Below are 20056 nucleotides of genomic sequence, written 5' to 3'. Positions count from 1 at the left end.
CTGGCACTCAATCCACTGAGCCACACCAGCCAGGGCTTGTCTGCTCTTCGAACTTGGGTAATGATCACAAGGAAAGGCATATGAACATTGTCTCCATTTAAACTATGAACTTTTGAGTCAGAAACAAGCTTTGGCATTCTCTCTTCTTACTATGCAACCAAACAGTTTATTTTTCTACAAATGTAAATATTGCTCACTGGGGCCCTTTCAGGACTAATTGAGGGAAACCAATCCTTTTCATGGATGGTCATTACAACATGAAGGGAATTCACCAGAACGCACTCAGTCCTCTCATCATGTGACACGCACTGGAACACATTTCTCAAATGGGTGGATCTCATCTGTTCTAAAAGGTCACAAGCCCTGAAGATTCACTCTTTTCTTTTCTGTCCACCCAGACTGATGTGCAACAGCAATCCTGCAGGGGCAGTTGCAATCTCTGCACTGAGGGGGTGTGAGGGTAGGGATGTTACCAAGACTTTGGATCACGTTTTTCAATCATTCTCCAGTAATAAATCTGACTTTTAAATCTTCATCTTTGCTTCTTGTGTAGTTTTTAATTTATTTTTTCTGAACACATGAAGGGAAGAGAAGGGTATTACTTACAGATCCCCTATGAAGTCCAAACAGGAAAACTGGAAGTATTTCAAAATCAAAGAGAATCTGGCTTACCTCTTGCCATTTCCATTATTTTTGCTCTTTCTCTATCGGGTGTTTGGTACTCTGTGTGATCGTCTGTAATAAACTTGGATTTCTCAGAAGAATTGGAATCCTCTCTACTTTGGGGCCTCAGAAGACTCTTAGGCAAACACCAGAAAGGCACAGCAGCGAGAAGACTTATGACTCCTGCGATTAGGTAACCAAGCCACCAGGCACCCACCCACTGGGGATCCTTTGGGGTAATGGTTATGTGATCTGGAAAAAAGAGGGGGTGACTAAGTAGTATACACAGCAAAGCTAATGTGTTGAAATAAACCTCTTTGTTTATTTTCTTTAATCCTAGCATTAGCTCAATCGCATTATCAAAATACCTAATAATTCATACATAACTTTTCCTAATCTGAATATTATTATCTTGCTTTTTGAAGAAAAAAGGGTGGAGCATGATGATTTCTTCTGCTGTTCCTTAGATTAAAAGGAATCGATGGTTTCTAAATTCTGCTCTGGGGTTCTGCAGAGAGGCCCTGGACCCATGGCAGCAGAGAAGGAACATGTAAGGGAGTTCGGAGGGTTCAAAACCTTCTGCCAGCTATGCCACATCAGTGCCATTTCCCCTGATTTACATATTGAACATCTGTCTAAGATTTTACTCAAAGAAAGAGTTATGTCCTGCACCCTGTGGTCCAAATTTAGTCTGAAGAACCATAGATGCTCTTTATTCAATGATGCTTAATAATACTTCAGAGCTATTGTAGATCTGAAGCAAGACTTATACATGTAAATAAAACATTAATACTTACCATAAAAGCTTTATTTTTGACACCGTTTCTCATTGGACAAAAAGGTAAGCACTGACAAAGTTTTTTGAACCAAACCAAGTGTTTTTTAAAAATATATCGTCGGCAGCCGTACGTCTCGAGAGACGATGGTGTAGCTTCTTAAGAGTCTATCTGCACCACCGAGAATGGCTGTGCAGTCCGACTTGGGAGTGACACGATATCTGTCTCCTCCCGTGTTGAATCGACATCTTGCGATGACGCTGAAGCTACAGAGCCTGGGCAGGGTAATATGGAGGGTCTGCTGTTGCCCATGCAGCAGACCCCCCCTCTCTTCACAGCTGAAGGGTCCAAGGGAAAGACGGAGTCGATACAGCTTGGGTTCAGGTGCGCCGCAGGAGTTGCCGGTGTTGACTACAACGTCAAACCGCCTTAGGGACTCCGGCTCCGGATTTTCTGTCGGGGTTTACTCCCTTAGCCTTTCCCCTGAAGAGGTATGCCGCAAGGCAGCGGAGGTTTTTTGGAGTCAGAGTTTTCCTTCTCTGATGTGCCCTGACTGGAAGATCGAACCAGCGACACTTAGCTCGCAGGCCGACGCTCAATCCACTGAGCTAAACCAGCCAGTTTATAAAAATATATAAGAACCTATAAAACATAGTACTATGCTTCACCTCTATCACCCTCTATGAGAGCAACAAACTGAGCATGTCCTTTGACAACTAGGCTCAATCGCCACTACATTCCACTCAGTAAAATGTTTATGCCAGCTTATCACAGCATCTTCATTGCTTTCCCACCACCATTTTCCTCTGTACCCTTCATCACACCCACACTCTCTTATCTATATCAGTCTCTGTGACTGGATTGTGAAATCCCAGGAGTCTATTTTGTTCACTGCACTGAAATAGCCTCTGGGAAAAAGTAGATATAAAACACATTTTGAAGGTTAATGAATTAATAAAGGAATAAATAAAATGTTTGGAATATACCGGCAGTTTATTTGATTAAAGAAGAACAACTAGTGCAAGAGTTTTGCCTTCTGTTTTAACAGTAACCCCAAAATTCAATTCTAGAATTAAAAAATATAAAGCAGTTTCTAACTACTCTTTTGGAATTCCTTTAAAAAACAAAATGCAAATATACTATGTATTTCTAGGGGGTACATATCACAAGGAAATAAATAAGTTAATACCTGTGGAAAGAGGAGGTCCCTCTCAAGCACTATCCTAGACGGAAAGTTAATCTCATTACATACGCTTCCACCTAAACCAGAGTTGTACAGTAAAGAAGAGAATTTTGGTTCCCAGAACACTTGCAATCCTTGGTTTTTCTGGCTAGTCAACAAATACATTAGGAATTGATATGATTTTAATAAGTTTTGATACACCTGAAACCAACAAGAGCCAATAAGTAGCCAGTTTTTAGTTTTAACTATGCTGGCATACACAGGAACTGGCTAAGCAGGAGTGAAAATAATACATTTGAGTAACAAACCATGGTTCATCCAGCTCTAATCACCACCTATTTTTCATATTCCATTTATTAATGTGCATGATAAGTCTATCAATAATAATTTTTTCATGGATTATTTTCATTTTATGAGAATTACCATTCTGTCATTGTATAAAAAGGCAATTTGCTCTTTTCTACACCATCCCATTAAAAATTTACAATAAAATAAATGAATAAATAACAACAAGTTCCCTTACCTAGGTTTACAAAGCCAATGTCAACGTACAATTTGGCACATAATGAGCCTAACAGGAAGCCAAAGATTGGTCCTATAATTGCAACCGTCTGTACACACCCTGCACATGAAAAAAATAAATAAAAAGAAATAAAAATAAAATTTAAAACTAAGGTGCTGTTTCTTTACTTTTGTAAATTAATACACTTTCATACAAGAAATGTGAGTGAGACCTAGATAGTAGGTGAAAATATTTCATCAACTCCTTAAGTGCATTTAATTTGTTAATTTTTCAACCTCATTGAATTAGGAAATAAGTCCTTCACAGTTTTTGAAGAGTAAGGAAACCTTTTAAAGCATTAATTACCTCTTAGTAAGAAAATGACACCATAATGAATTATCTTTCTCTCTCTCTCTCTCCTTCTCCTTCTCCCTCTACCTCTCCCTCTCTCTCTCTCTGGGATATATAAAACACACAAATGTTTCAAAATGCTTCAGCAGTGCATGGAGTCCATGAAGCTACTTACACAAGGTCATATATCATTTCTGTTCAACTCACTTATTTTCTTTTAATGTGATGGTCTTTCCCTAATACAATAGGTTCCTCTAATTTAAGTTTCTTAACTATTGAAATCCCAGTATAGACTTCAGAGATGTGTAAACTGAATAAAGGAGTTGGATATGAAGTAAAAAGCCTTCCACACTTGATTTAGTTTAGAATGGAGTTGAGAAAACCAGGTACCCTGCTTCCTAAGAATATAAATAAGGGGGGGCATTACCAATATAGAAAGCTGCATTGTCTTCACTGGCAAAATCATCAAGGTAGGCGATGCCTAGAGGCTGAATGGGAGTTTCTCCAATTCCACGAAGAAGGTTCCCCAGGAAAACATAAACCCACATGGAGGAGCTGGTGTCGATTTCACATTCTTAAAAAAAGAAGCGAACAAGTTGATTGAAATTAGATTACTATCGAAGTTAGTATTTATTTTGCATTTCTACGAATTGTAGTAAGATTGGATTAGAACGCAGAAGTAAAATAAGCCACAGACGTAATTTGATATGCTTGAGCAAAATCAGGAAATGTTTTATAACTTCAATAGTTTGCGTAGTATAAATACCCCAGAGACTTTGACTAAGGAACTCTTTTGCTTCTTGTTCCTGTTTCTTTACTTCTTATTTTCTCTCCTTTTTCATTTCATAATTAGACAAAGTTCTTGGAATTCCTACACTCTAATAATATTCAATATCCTCCTGTCTAGAACAAAACAAAAAAAATTAGACCAAGACTTTCTTGCCTTAATCTTTAAACTTTTCTATTTTTCAGCAGAAATCACTTGTAATTTTATTGCTGACCAAATTTCATATGAAATGCAAAAATTTATATGGCTGATACTTCAACTTTGGGTAGCGTTGCCTATAATTACAATTGTTTGAGAGTGAATACTCATTTTTACAGTTATTTTAGGAAACAATTCATATAAAAATTAAAAACCTTAAAAGATTTAGTGGTATAACTATTCCAACAAAAAGAAGCCTAGACAGTATTTTTAGAGAGAAATTCAAGCTAACAATTTTAAAATGCTTTCATAAAAGCAATGCCTAAATATGAATATGTAAAGTTGAGTAATTACTTCCATATCATTAATGAAATATACTTTGAAGAGTTTAGTCATTTTAATAAAAAGGATAATATTAACAATCTCCAACAATGACCATTTTCTGTCAGTCACTGGACTAAGTTGTTTGTAGGAATTTTTAAACTGAATTCTCCTAATAATCCTATAAGGTAGGAATTATTTTCACCTATTAGTAACCCTTAAGATAATTTTCAAAGGTGAAGTACAGGTTCTGAAGAACTGGGGTGAATGCCTTCATTTAGATGACTGAGTCTGCATAATGAAAAGACCACTGTATAGTCATGTTGCTTCTTGTCATGATTCTGCCACTTCTAGAAATATAGCCAAGGAACAGTGAGTTTTTTCACTTATCTTCTCTAGATTTCTATTTCATTACCCAAAATACAATGTGAACTTCTTTTCTAAAAAATTGATTCTAATGCCAATCCTAGGCCTAACATTTATTTTTGTTATTCTAAGAAGTGTTGGTGGATAATTCTTATAGGTAAGTATAGACACTTTACATCTGTGCTTTCCAATATTAGTAGCCACAATCACCTGTGGCTGCTGAAATTTAAATTAATGAAAACTACATAAAGCTAACAATTCAGTTACTCAGTTGCACTAGCTATATTTCAATACCTAACAGTCATATGAGGTTAATAGCCACTGTATTGGACAGCATGTATATGGAGCATTTTCATCATCAGGGAGAGTTCTTTCTGTTGGACACCTCTGCTCTAGAGCATTATGGGAAAAATAGGGGTTGTATATAGATCATTTATGAGAAGAGTCCCATATTTACTCCACTATCACTGTTAGGATGAGTCTTGCGTTCACTATTTCTAATGTCCACATATGTCTATGACTTAAAAGGAAAAAGGAAAGAAAAGGGTTGAGTTGTGAGTCTTATACTCTGTACATACTTAATAACTGGTCTTTTTACATTAAAAACATTTTCAGTCCCCACCTCTAAATGCTATGTTTCTCTTTTTTAACATTAAAGGTTTAAATATTTCCTAATTAGTTGTATTGTTATTTATATCATGTCTCTTTCCTGATTGTACAAAACCAAACCAAAATAAAACATCTTCAATGACTGTGCATTGTGTACAGGTGAAAATCCAAATTCTTTAAGCTCAGTTTCTTGCCTTGGTATGTGGGCCCAAATTAAATATTCTTTATGTTCAGTATGTCTTTCCCACTTTCTCCCCTCCAATTTCTATATATCTTTTAATTTTCTGGCCCTGCCCTTCATTCAAACAGCCAGAACTCCAGTGTTCACTGTCCAGGAAAAGGCATCTCAAAAAGAAAGCATTAGAAGTGTGAAAAGAGCCCTGGCTGCTGTGGCTCAGTAGATTGAGCGTCGGCCTGTGAGCCAAGTGTCACTGGTTCGATTCCCAGTCAGGGCACATTTCTAGGTTGCACATCAGGTCCCCAATTGAGGGTGCAAGTAAGAGACAACCACACAGTGATGTTTCTATCCCTCTTTCTCCTTTCCCCCTTCTCTAAAGAAATAAATAAACAAGCAAATAAATAAATAAATAAGATTCTGATCTTTAAAAAAAAAAAAAGAAGTGTGAAAAGGTTATATGGTATAGATAAAAGATTTGGAGGGCCAGCAGCTATACAAAAGAAAGGCTTCCACACTTTATAGAAATCAATCCCAGGCTAAGACTAGGGAGTGAGTTGAGGGTGATGGGAGGAAGGGTCAAGCATACTGATTCTGAAGGGCTATGGTGAGGGGATTTGAGGTGCTGCCTGTGCAGCGTCCCAGAGGCATGGCAAACACCTGTGGGTAACTTTTTGAATGAGGAGAACCTGTTACAGGATGAGCAGGCCAAGTCCAGGGGGGTGGCAAGAACCCCAAAATGGAAATGAGTGTACAGGGTATCTAAGAATCTCTGTCTTCAGCTCCTCACAGGGTTTCCAATGTTATAGCGACAGAGAAGACATGATTCCCATGTCCCCAAGGGTGGCTCATACATAACATTGCTGTGTAATGTGCATCAGCCACATGGAACTCCGTCTTTATAACAAAATTTCCTGACTCTTATGTTGTGTGGGAAGTAGAATTAGAGCCATGTTTCTAAAATAGTCACTTCTGCAACAGAGAAGGCTGTTGCGCTAGAAGAACAAAACATGACAGAAGAGGATCCCAAGGTGACATGTATGACCAAACACTGTGGCCAGACGGATTAGATATCTCAGACGACAGAGCAACAGTCACACCAAAAATTCCCCTCCCATCACTTCCCCCTTTACTATTTTGTAACCTCTTTAGAATGTCAGCAGCCCCTGGGAAAGAGTGAAGGTAGGGGAAAATTGACTGAGATTAAGTTTTTGCCATTCTGATAGGAAGAGGTTGAACACAGAAATTAAAATGAGTTCCCAGGGAAAATACAGTTCTTTTATATCTGAGCAATGGACTGAGATTTGTTAATGCTAAGCTAATTTTACCCTGGTTTCCCAGCCTGCATTACTTGGAACCACGGGAAGCTCTCCTCAGTCACCGGCAATTATCCCATAATTGTCCCATATTTGATTGTCTATAGAATCCTTAGGATCTCATCCTATACTGCTTCATATTCTTTAGGGCACTAATAACATCTCAACTTAAGTAGTAAAGCTTTTGACAGCAAAAATTATATATAGTTCGTCCATACTACATCACATATAAAGTCTGTTTTAAAAAGCTTGCTCAGTCATTTACATAAAAACAAAGTCATGTTACCATTACTTATTTTGGATTGTGCCTTTTCCATAACTGAGACTGGCAATTGACTGTTTGACTCCAGGAAACATGGAGAGATGCTAAGAGTAGAATTGGAGAGAGAAGAATATCTTTCATATTTGTACCTGTATAAAAAGAACATTTTCTTTACTATGGATTCATTTATCATTATGCTAAAAATATTACATGTATACTACTGGTACATGACTCATTAGAGTGCTTGTTTGAGTTCTCAGCTGTCCCTGAATCTGTATCACCAAACCAAACCAGCACTTAACAGCAGAGTTTTCTAAAGAGACAACTGGAAAATCTGATTCGCAAGCATTTTACCATATTTGAACCAATTACCCAGTGTGGTGAAAGAAAATAAAAGTAAGACTTATTCATAGAAGCTCATTTTAATATAAAAGAATAACTAAAAGTCACATACTCTCTTGGTGGAAAAAAATCCAACACTTGGTAAGATCATCATTATCTCTGAGTCAGAGGAAAAGCAATAATTGAACCGCTACGATCATTGGCACTGTATTTATTATAATAGTAAATTTAGTAGAGCAACCACAATGCCGGTTCTAGAGAACTGATAATGATACATAGGCCTTTTGAGCCATTTACCCAGATGGTATACTTCTTTTCAGTTTATTAATCTGGCTCTAAGTTATTTATAATTGCACCCTCTGTTCTGTTAATAAGGTTACAATGGCAGGGGGGTTAAAGAGCCAGGGCTGAATGCTAGGACTATGATAATTCTATTAAGAGTTCCTCAGCACCATGCTGCCTCTCAAATTACCCTTCAGGAGCCAATTTCTCTGCTCCAATTGCACCCTTCAGAGAAGAGGTAGCTGATAAAAGGACATCACAACATCATCATGATTCTCATTTTGTTCAGGCAGTATGTGACTAGAGACTGGTAACCATGGTGATGTATTTGAAATATTAATAGTAAAAACCTATTCAGCATGGTAAACAAAAGATGTATAGAGATAGGAGAATATTCAGGTTAATAAACAGGTTAATTTATATCACTTTTGCAAAACCTACAATTCAGTGGGTCCATGAACCCCATTGAAAAGGTAACATTTGAATGTATGTGCGTTTTTAAGGGAAGAGGTTCATAGCTTTTGTCACTTTTATCAAAGTCTCCTTCACCAAAATATGTGAAGAGTTACTTAATGAGGAAAACTGTTTTTCAACTCTTAGCTACAAAGTACACTTAGTATTAAAATCATGGTGAATATAATTTTCTTTCTTTAATAATTCCAGAGATACCAGGAACTTTGTTACAAAGCTTCAAGTCCCTTAAAATGATTGTCAATAGTGATTATGCAGTATTTTGAAAATTGTTAATTATTTGAGCTTTCTCAATTCAACCTATCAAAAAGCATCTGTTGCGACCATAATCATTATTTGTTATTTGAATAAATGGAATTTTATGTAAGCGCCACTTTTGTAACTAATTACCAGAGATGGCACTCTAGGAAAATCAAATACCCTCTTCAAATTTCAATTTTCTTAGTTGTAAAAAAAAATGTGGTATAGATGTGGTCTGTGCCTATTTAGGCTTGCTTAGATAAGGAGAAAAAGAAGTGATGGAAAGTGGACCCATGGTATAACTTCTTTTAAATCAGAGATCAAGCAGGGGTTAGGTGGATTGGAGACTCAATTCCTTAGCCTTTTCCTTTGCCTCTTCATTACCCATTGGCTCACATAACACCTTGTAGAACTTCAGTGATCCAATTAAACTTCTGCCCCATGCAAAGGTGGCCAGAGGTATGTCCAAAGAGTAAGCAGAAGTCCTGAAGCTACAGATCACTCTCCAAGTAAAAGTGAAAGGAAAGGGAAACCATCCAAATAGGTAGGAAAGCTCCCACACAGAGGATTCTGTGCTCTACTTTTACAGACTGGTCACAGAGATCAAAATCTGACTCTGTTTATTTAAGTGGGTCCTAGGTCACTTACATAATCCAAGGAAGAGTTTGGACTAGATCATACCTAAGTATCTCCATCTCTAAAATATCATGATACAAGGACCGAGAGTGGGCAATCATAAAAGTAGCAATTGATATACAGTTCTAAAAAATTATTCTCTTACTTCAGCACCTCTTGCAAGTCACTTTGGTCAGTCAGCAATAGGTAACCATGGAGAAGGGAGGCAACATGGGTGTGCATAAAGAAGTCAGACCACATGTTTTAGATTTTCAGTGCTATAATATAAGCCACCTAAACCTGAGAAAGTCACCAGACTGCTTAAGTTATGGTTCTTACCTTTAAAATAAAAAGGTAACAACTATATTCTTCTACCCCACAGGTTATTGTAAGGGTGAAAGGACATAATAAAGGTGGAAAGCTTTGGAACTATTAAAGCTGTATGCAGGTAGTAACAAATGTACGTACTAACAAAAGTCCCAAAAGCAGATTTCAGGGTTAAAGAATATAAATACCCCACTTTTATAGAAGAATTTCTATGAGATAATATTTGTAAATTAAATATTTATTTAATAGTATATCCTTATGTCAATATCCTGACAATCAAATGTACCATGATCCAGTATATTATCTGTAGCATTCATTCATTTCCCGTGATGCTGTTTGCATTTGACATTTATCATGTAATATATTAATTTCTTATTGCTTATATATTATATTGTGCCTCCATAGCTAAATTAAGGCATTTGCATAAGATACATAAGTGAAAATTTTTCTTTAATTTTGTTGACATCAATACATGGTAGTATATAAAAAAATTTTGTTTACGGATGATTAAATTATAAGTAAAATTGCAAGTGGTCTGAAATTTTGCCCAATGAGAACATAATAAAAATAAGATATAAATTATCATGGTTTAAACCATGGACTATTTTTAAAATTTAAATAATGAATTGTAAGCTTAAAAAGGGAGAAATGAAGTTTTTGGTTAAAGCAAGAACAGGATGACTGTGTTAGACATACCGGTCCATGAAGAACTGAGGCCATGCAATGAGCAACGTTCCAACTCCCATGACCAGGCATCCTGCTCCAATTATTCTTGGCCTGTGAAGTCTGGCTCCAAAGTAGCTAACAAACGTTATAACTAAAAGATTCCCTTTGAGGAAGATAATAAAATTTCCATAAGTTAGAGAACTTAGAAAAAGTCATCAAAATATACTAAATGAATTTAACAGAACGAATGAATGTCTATAGAAAGTCTAGCCATATTTTGTTTTGACTAAACCATCTCGCACCATCTTTTCTATCATTTGGCTTTCTTTCCTTTAATCTGAGATGACTGTTGAAATTGTCTTCATACTCATTACTTCAATCATGTCACCCCTTTTCAGATATTTTAATGACCAACCTCATTTTCACACACCCCAATTATTTTTCTTTCTAAAAAGTTTTATTTGTAATCAAATTGTAGATGGCACCCGTTAGCTGTTCTTTAAATTTTCTTTGCTGATTTTGAAGAAAACTTCATTAGTTTCTTCACTTATTAAATTTTATTACTGTTTCTTCAGTTATTAAAGTTTTCTAATAACATTTTTATTAGTTTCCCATTTTCTTTTGAAATATACATTATATTTTCTTGCTTTAGCTGATAGTCCCTAAAGAAAAAGAAAAACAATGTACTTGACTTTAAATGAAATAAAATTATAAAATTCATATTTACACACAAATAATATTTTATAATTTGTTTATATACTTTTTACAAAAAGATAAGACTCAAAATAAGAATAAAAACTACTACACATAAACAATTTCAGGACACACCAATTTTATAACCTCCACATGTACTTACAATAAAAATTTTATGAAATATAAAATCTCTACAAAATTACCCATTTATCTTTATTTTTAAAAATAATTAAGGAATGTTTTTTAAAGGTAGAATTAGGCCTTTATAAAATGTCTCTAAAGGTGCATATGATGACGGTGTTAACTGACTAAACATGCTTTAGGGAAGATGTTCTCATGCTTTCTTGTGCACAAAATTACTAGAATGAGGTGGTGAGGGAAAAAGAAACATTAAAAGTGCAGAGTCTTAGTAACGCCCAAGAGCTTTTGATTCCATGGATCTGAGGGCAGGCCAAGAAAGCTGCATTTCTAATACTAGCTCAAATATGTTGATGGAAATGGCTCCTGGAACACACTTTGATAAACACTCTTTAGGGTCTCAAACATTAAGGGGCTATACAGTTTTAACTACTTTCATTTGGAATATTTAATTTTTAAAAACTGGAGTGTTAGATAAAGCAAGAAGTTAACGATACTGGACCAAGAAGTTAGCAATTGATCATGATGGCTGATGGATAGCCTTGCATTCAAGTCCTTCTCAATGTTTCCAATTTTCTAGCAAGAGTGTTTCCGTACATCTGTAAGCAATCATTTAATTTCCTACTGTTTACTCACATTGCCAGCTTTAGTCAAATGCAAAAAGAGCAGCAATTTTTATAGCCTTGAGAACAAAAGTGATAGCGAGAAAAGTAAATTGCTTAGTGGCTCCAGGCTTTATAGCTCTAGAAATATATAACCTCCTTTTAATTTTCATATTGAAAACAATTGAGTATGAGATTTCTTATTTGGCAGCTAAGTATTTAGTAGAAAGAATTTTGTATTGCATATATCGATAATTATGCTTATATTTTCATTTAAGTGTCACAGTCAATAAAACAAAAAGTGAGTGCTGGTGGGAATACAAAATGGTACAACCCTTTTGAAAGACAGCTTGGTTGTTTATTATAAAACTAAACATTTTTTTAATCCTCACCCAAGGATATGTTTTTTAATGATTTTAGAGAGAGAAGAATGGATAGAGAGAGAAACATTGTTCGACTGCCTCCTGAATGCACCCCGAACGTGGATCGAACCTGCAGCCTAGGTATGTGCAATGACCGGAATCAAATCTGCAACCTTTTGGTGTGTAAGACGATGGTCAAAAAAACTGAGCTACCCAGCGAGGGCAAAACTAACCATATTTCACCATAAGTTCCAGCAATCATGATCCTTGGTATTTAACTAAAGGAGGTGAAAACTTATGTCTGTACTAAAACCTGCACATGGATATTTATAGTCTTCAATCATAATTGCCAAAACTTGGAAGGACTCAAAATGTCCTTTAATAGATGAATGGGTAAGTAAACTGTGGTCCATCCAGAAAATAGACTGCTACTTAGCACTAAAAAGAGATGAGCTACCCATGAGAAGACATAGATCAGTGGTTCTCAACCTGTGGGTCGCGACCCCTTGGGGAGTCGAACGACCCTTTCACAGGGGTTGCATAAGACCATCGGAAAACACATATATAATTACATATTGTTTTTATGATTAATCACTATGCTTCAATTATGTTCAATTTGTAATAATGAAAATACATCCTGCATATCAGATATTTACATTACGATTCATAACAGTAGCAAAATTACAGTTATGAAGTAGCAACAAAAATAATTTTATGGTTGGGGGTCACCACAACATGAGGAACTGTATTAAAGGGTCGCGGCATTAGGAAGGTTGAGAACCACTGACATAAATGTACATTATTAAGTAAAATAAGCCAATCTGAAAAGGCTTCATACTATATGATTCCAACTATATGACATTCTTAGAAGGGCAAAACTATGGAGACAACAAAAAGATTGGTGTTTGCCAGAGCGAGGGGGGAGGAATAGGCAGGGCACAGGGATTTTGAAGGCAGTGGTACTCTGTATGATACTGGAGTAGCAGATGCATGTTATACATTTGTTCAATCCCACAGAATGTACAACATCAAGGGTGAATCTAGTATAAACTATGCACTCTGGGTGATAATGATGAGTCCTTGCAGGTCTGTCAGTTGTAAAAATGTATCACTCTGGTGGGAGAGGTGTGTGAGAGGAGAGAGTACGTGTGGGTGGGGGCAGGGTGTGTATGGAAAATCTCTGTACCTTTGATCACTTTCTCTGTGAACTTAAAACTGCTCTGAAATCTGAAGTGTATTACATACTAAAATGTAAAAACACCAAAACTTTTAAATATGTGAAAGGAAATACGTGGAAAATATTTGAAGCAAGGAGTTAATATCTGGAAATGTGAGAAAGTCACAATATAGAAACATTTTATTTTCTTGGCAACGCTCTGTGGTTGTTGTAGAACAGAGTCTGTGTTATGAAAAAATACTTGGGAAGAAATTGAGTGTCTAGCATATATTAGATGATAATGCCAGATGATGTGACAGGGTAAATGAAAGCGTTCTGCAAAAAAGAAGAATTGACAGCTAGAGACGGAGGGTTGAAATAGGTCTAGAGTCCTAGAAGGAAGGAGTGTGGAGAGAGGAAAGAAGAGAATATTAAGATTATGGTGAAAAAAATGCACCTTTCTGGAAAACTGTGAAATGAAAATAACTAGAGAAAACATGTAATTTTGGGGATAAAGTTTTGTAATGGAAGTAAGGAAATGTTAAACCATTTTATTGTATCTAAACCAATAAATAATTTCTATCCTTAGAATGGTCTAGGAAGAATTAATCTGTCAAGTTGCTCTGGGACCTGAAAATCTAAGAAAAAGTTTGGATCAGCTTGTTCTATTTTTAAAGATTTTATATCTTTACTTTTAGAGAGAAGGGAAGGAAAAAGAGAGAAAGAGAAACATCAATGTGCAAGAGTCTCACATGTCCCCAACTGGGGACTGGCCAGAAACCCAAGCATGTGCCCTGACTGGGAATAGAACCCGCAACCCTTGGTTCACAGACTGACACTCAATACACTGAGCCACACCAGCCATGGCAGATTCTTTTTAAGGTTCTTCAGCTTTAAAATGTCTTTCTTCTATAATCTAGAGTAAGCATAAACTATTACTTGATATTTAATTTTCCAATTTGTTCATTCCTTTCTGAGTCTGATTTATTCTTTTGAGTGGCAGCAGCTGCCTCTTCATACTCGTTTTTTTCTCACGATGCAGTGCCTCACCTTTACCCTGAGTCTCCATGGCCCTTCATTCCATTCAGGGTCATAGGTAGGGTGGGCATCAGGGAGTAAATCAACTACCTAAGGAGTTTACACAAGACAAAGATATGATCAAATGTTTCTGAATATCTTTGCTACACAAATTTTGCCCAGTGACTAACAACATCAGCATCATCTGGGGAAAGCTATTAAGTGAAGCTGAAACTGTAGCTGTTAGAGATTTTACTATAGCATATATTTGAGTCCCAATTGGCAATAATGACCACAGCACTACTATTCCACATTAACAAAGAATTAAAGCCTCTTAATTTGTCAGTTAAGGAAGCTGACCAACTGGGATCATTCCATTTAAAGTTATTCCAAAAGTCTGACTGAACTCAATCAGTCTTTTCAAATTCTAAGATTGTCTATAGTCAATTGCTAACCAAAGGCACCTGACTTTAGAACCTTTATGATCTGCTATGCTCTGTAGTTCTTGTCAACGGAATTCCTCTTTTCTTTCTAGGGCACTGGGCAGAAACCCCCTTTAATGGTTTAACTTCTTCTTCAATAATTATAATAATTTCTCATACAACCTATTTGGATTCTTCCAAAATTTGAATCACAGGGCTTTCAGGATATATGACTCTCCTGTAAATACACTTCCCACATACTTTTAAACTCGAAATACTGATAGCATCTCACTGTCTTCTCCAGGAAAGTCTCACTCTGGAAACTATGAAAATGTATGATCCATATAGTAGTGAACATCTGGAAATATATCATTGGTGGCTCAGAGATAACAAATTCCAATGAAGATGTTCTTTAGTCATTCCTAGAAGACCTTGTACTTAGAAGTGAAGACAGGCATCTGTAATACTTACCAATTTCAAAACTTCCATCAATAACTCCGACCAATGAAGAAGGGATTTCAAACCTTCTCTCTATTTGGGTGATGGTGCTTTTCAGGTAGCCTCCTGCCAGTGCTTTGGCAAAGTAAACAAAAGACAAGGCACCCAAGAACACCTGGAAAATAGGACATGTCATACTTAATCTGACTCCAGCTTGATGGGCAACTAGAAACTTATGAAACAAGCAAGCAAGCAAACAAATGAAAACAAAACTGAGAACAATGTAACAAGTTTGTTGTCACTGACATTTTATTCAAGCATTTCAGCCTCCAGTTGAAATTTCTAAAAATTCAGTTTCTCTTGGAAATCAGATTTTTTACTATGAATGTATGTTGAATTCCCTTTTTTATTCTTTCTTCCTCCTTCCCCCAAAGAACATTCAAAGGAGTCTTGGCATTGGAAAGAAGATTCATTGTATGGTAAAGCAAATAGAGGCAGGAGAAATTCATAAGTAAAAAAAATAAAACAAGAACCATAAACCAAATAATTAACATCTTATCACAAGTCTAGCACTCATGACTGTGTGTTTCATAGTGATGGTGCATGCAATATTTTGATACCTGGCTTACGTATTTTTGGTAGACTTGGTTGTATGGTAAGGTAACTAAAGGATAGGTTAGCATAATATGAAAAAAGACATATATTTGTTGAGTGAATGTTTGGAACAAAGATAATAGGAACTTGGAGTGACAAAAATCACCATTTAACTCCCTCCATCCCTTACTATTTAGCAAGAAGTCAAATATTTTATTTTTAAAATGAGAATAACATCATGCTTCATAGATCAAATGTTATAACTGCGCATAGTATAATATCTGGTATCTCGTACATGGTAGATGATTAATAAATATTAGTTTCTTCTTTCTCCTTTCTGTTTAAAAGGGATGCTCAAATGAGTGAGGAAAATAATATTTAGTAATATAATCAATATGATCAGGCAGAGATTGCTTTCACTGCCTGGCAAAGGATGATTTCAATAACTTGCATCTAAGATCACTTTTTAAGAAGGAAGAAAATACTTTTAGTTATATTGTATAGAAAAATATCTGGACAGAGAGCCAGGAGTATCAACTCCACTTAATTCTTTGTTATTCCTCAGTTAACTACTTACAGTTTTTTAGCATTTAATTATTCGTTACCTTTAGTTCACCACAGCATGGCTGTTTCTCCTCTGAGGGGGAATATTCTGTTTTAAAGGAAGACCTTGCAACAGGTTGCACTGAATTTTTGCAGAATAACTGGATATTTTCTTTGGATGAAGTGTCCATTATGAAAATGTTCCTTGACTCTGATCTGTCAAAGTTGATTTTAAGTAAAAAACAAAAACATTTCATTCAAATTCACACAGTTTGTGAAATAATATTTTTATTTCACAGTAGATCACAATTCTGTAGACACAATTTGACATGAAAGTACCTTATTGTACCAGAGTAAGTTGGCAAAGTTTTTCAATTAAAATTGACTGGAATGTTTGATTAACTAATCCCGCAATCAGGACTTGGTTGCCAGCATTCCCTCCAGTTTAAGCCTCATTATGGCAAAGAATACATTTAAATGTTGCCTTAGGAATAAATAATGAGGCAGAATTTTGCTAACTTTGTGGTCTTGCCAATTTAAACCAGAAGCAAGCAGGAAAGGAAGAAGAAGAATTCGACCATTTGAGTATTGCTTCCTTAGAATTGGGGGGAGGGAGGATAAGAGGACTAACTGGTAATAAAAAAAAATACAATAAAGATTAAGTAAAAAAAAAACCCAAAAAACAAATAAAGGAACTACTAAGTCTTTAAAGCCTTTAATTCTATGTTCTTAGCAGAATGGATGGAAAAGCCCACTGTGGAGTCCTAGAGCACATTGTGATTCCTGTAAGTCTGCAGCAGCCAAAGGCTTAAAATATGGCAGAGAGAGGGAGGGAGGGGGGGAGGGAGAGAGAGAGAGAGAGGGAGAGAGAGAGAGAGAGAGAGAGGGAGAGAGAGAGAGAGAGAGAGAGGGAGAGAGAGAGAAAGGGAGAGAGAGAGAGAGAGAGAGGGAGAGAGAGAGAGGCTGGCAAATGAGGAAGTAGCAAAATTTGTATCTCGGACATACTTAATTCAAGCAAAAGCAGTCCTTAGCCTCACTTAAGGAAGAAAGATGGCCTCCCTTTTTGTAGTTAACTTCCTGTCCTCCCTGTCCTTACCTAGTCCAGGACATATTCACATGCTCTGAACCTATTTTATCCCTGTTCACACCAATCTTTAGCTATCTTATGCCTCAATTTCTTTAGGATTTTACATGGTTCAGAGACTGCCTGTGAAAGTAATCTAAGTAAAAGAATTCAAAAATAAAATAACTTCTATGCCCTGGCTGGTGTGGCTCAGTTGGTTGGAGCATTGTCCCATAACCAAAAGGTTGTGGGTTTGATTCCCTGGTCAGGGCACATGCCTAGGTTGTAGGTTCACTCCTTGGTCCAGGGGCATAAGATTCCCAGTCTGGTTGCATACGGGAGGGAGGGCAACCTATCAATGCCCTTCCTCTCTCTCTAAAAGCAGGACAAAAAAATAAAAATAAAATAACTTTTGTGTCACCCTAATGTTTACCAGGGAGTTCATCTGTATATTAATAGAGGCCATTGATATTTTCATCATACTACTAAAGGAATAATGTCGGGAGTAAAATTTTAAGTACTGTGGTAGAAATTTAGGTTTTCTCTACCTGTATGTGTATTACTGAGTTAAATATCAAAAGAAAGATCTAAACAATTTAAAAGTGGAAAGGACTCCTTTAGGGAGTGTGAAATGAGTCCAGAAGTAGGCAGCAAGGTCCTGGTTTTAAAATAATTATTATTAATTTTTTAGATTATTTGATTTGATAAACACACATAACTTTAATTTTCAAAATATGGACAAATGAAAGTGAATGAAACACACACAAAAAATTACTCCCCCCAAACTAAAGTAAACAAGGAGGTATAATGCTAAACAAGCTCAAAAGACAAAAACACAAGAATATACTTTACTAAGATATAAATATAGATGTATAGGAGAATAAAACATGGAAATTGTGTACAATATAAATAATTAAATCTTGACAAAATTGATAACTTTCCAGCAAATATTATTTACCTGAATTCACATAAACCAGAAGAGAAAAATAGACAAGAAAACGCCAACAAAAATACTCCAAAACTAGCTACTAAACAAAAATACTAAGGGTTGATGATGTAACAAGGATGCTTTATCAAGAGATAGCCTTCAAACAAAGACAGTAAATAATGAAAACAGATGATAATAGTCTCTTTTCATTTGACAAAGTTAAAATTACCTTGATAAAATTTCATCAAAATAGCACAAAAAGGAAAACTTCAGACCAAACTAGATATGCTAAAGTCCTCAATAAAATACTAGTAAATTCAAATTAATTAATGTTTTATAATTATCTAGTTTTAAATTGTAATGCTATCAGGAGCTATAGTCATCTAAATCACCACATTAAGAATTCAAAATGTTGGATACGTCTCTCAAAACATCACATTGTACACCTTAAATATATACACTTTTTACTTGTCAGTCACACCTCAATAAAGGTAGAAAAAGAGAATCCAAACTGAAAAATAATAAAATCTAAGTCCTAGATGCAAAACAGCAAGTAATAAAATTCATTACTCCTGATTTTAAAAGACAAATTCTAAGAAACTAAGAACATCCAGATTCTTCTTTACCAACTATCTGATACCAAGAACCAACTTCAGATCTTCATAGGATCACTGAAACTTCTTTTCCAGAACAACATTGTGCAAGAACAATGAAAATGAGGTTTAGGAAACATTGGGTTATACAATGTTAAATAGGTTTCTTTAGGAAAAACTACTGAGTAGCTTTAATTAAATTCCTGGAAAAACACATTACTTATAGTGATTTTAAAAAATCAAAATAACTAAATATTCAATACATTATGGTATACTCATGCAATAAAATCTTTTGAAGCCCTTAGAAATTGGTATAAAGAAGTAAATATAGTTATATACAACAATTTTCATCGCAGAGTTGGTTTTAAAAATACAAGCTCCTTAATAGTATAAATAACATTCTATTTTATAAAAGAAATACCCATATACTCACATATGTATATGCATAGAAACAAAACTTAAGAAAGTTTATTAAGAAAATGTTAACGCATTATTTTTGGTAGGTAATATTGCAGATAAAATTTTAAAATGTTTTGTGTATCATTTTCTAAATTTTCTTTAACAAACACCAATTTCTTGTATAAAAATATTTTAAAATAATAAAGATATAAAAATATCACTAAGCAAAATATATATATATATAAACCTGAAAGATTTTAAAATAATAAATGAATAATATTAAATGCACAGTTTAAAATGCAATCTTCTTTCAAGAACTAAATTATATAATTCAAATTGATCTTCTGTTTTAGGAGTTCAGAAATATTAGTTCTCCTCAGACATAATATTACAGCCAGTGACTGGAAAATGCAAACAAATTGTTTAATAAGAAAATTATTATCACTTACACCACCTGTATATTGAAAACATCAAAAGGGTCACATTTAGAATGCTAATGCTAAAGAGAAAAACATTTATGTTTAAAAGAATATTAAAAACTTGAGACACCAAAATATATTGTCTTCTTATATTTGGAGATGTTCACACAAAACTTACTCTAACTAGAATCCATGAGCAATACCAAAGCAAGAGAACTCTAGTTATCCTAGTTGATGTTGTGTTAGGGCAACATGATATCCAGTTTAAATTTTGACACTGGATAGTTTTACTGTAAA

At 35.3% G+C, this 20056-nt stretch overlaps 1 protein-coding gene across 2 annotated transcripts in view; it reads right to left on the bottom strand.

Annotated features, from left to right (window-relative positions):
• The window catches only part of SLCO1C1 (solute carrier organic anion transporter family member 1C1), a 36998-nt gene extending 20442 nt beyond the window's left edge, over nucleotides 1-16556 (bottom strand). The window contains exons 1-7 of one of the 2 annotated variants that reach the window (XM_090275476.1): nucleotides 16420-16556; nucleotides 15254-15395; nucleotides 10423-10555; nucleotides 7474-7598; nucleotides 3903-4049; nucleotides 3146-3244; nucleotides 673-915 (exon numbers count right to left, since the gene is read on the bottom strand). In XM_090275476.1, the coding sequence (XP_090131602.1) occupies nucleotides 673-915; nucleotides 3146-3244; nucleotides 3903-4049; nucleotides 7474-7598; nucleotides 10423-10555; nucleotides 15254-15395; nucleotides 16420-16548 (1018 nt within the window). In that variant the 5' untranslated portion in view covers nucleotides 16549-16556. The remainder of the gene's footprint in view (nucleotides 1-672; nucleotides 916-3145; nucleotides 3245-3902; nucleotides 4050-7473; nucleotides 7599-10422; nucleotides 10556-15253; nucleotides 15396-16419) is intronic. The other variant, XM_090275477.1, reaches the window with a different exon arrangement.
• Between the last annotated feature and the right edge of the window lie 3500 nt (nucleotides 16557-20056).

Source organism: Furipterus horrens, unplaced genomic scaffold (assembly GCF_987537825.1).
Source record: "Furipterus horrens unplaced genomic scaffold, mFurHor1.1.pri manual_scaffold_4, whole genome shotgun sequence".
Lineage (NCBI taxonomy): Eukaryota > Metazoa > Chordata > Mammalia > Chiroptera > Furipteridae > Furipterus > Furipterus horrens.
Note: the sequence above shows the minus strand (reverse complement) of the source record. Positions and strands in the feature narration are given on the sequence as shown.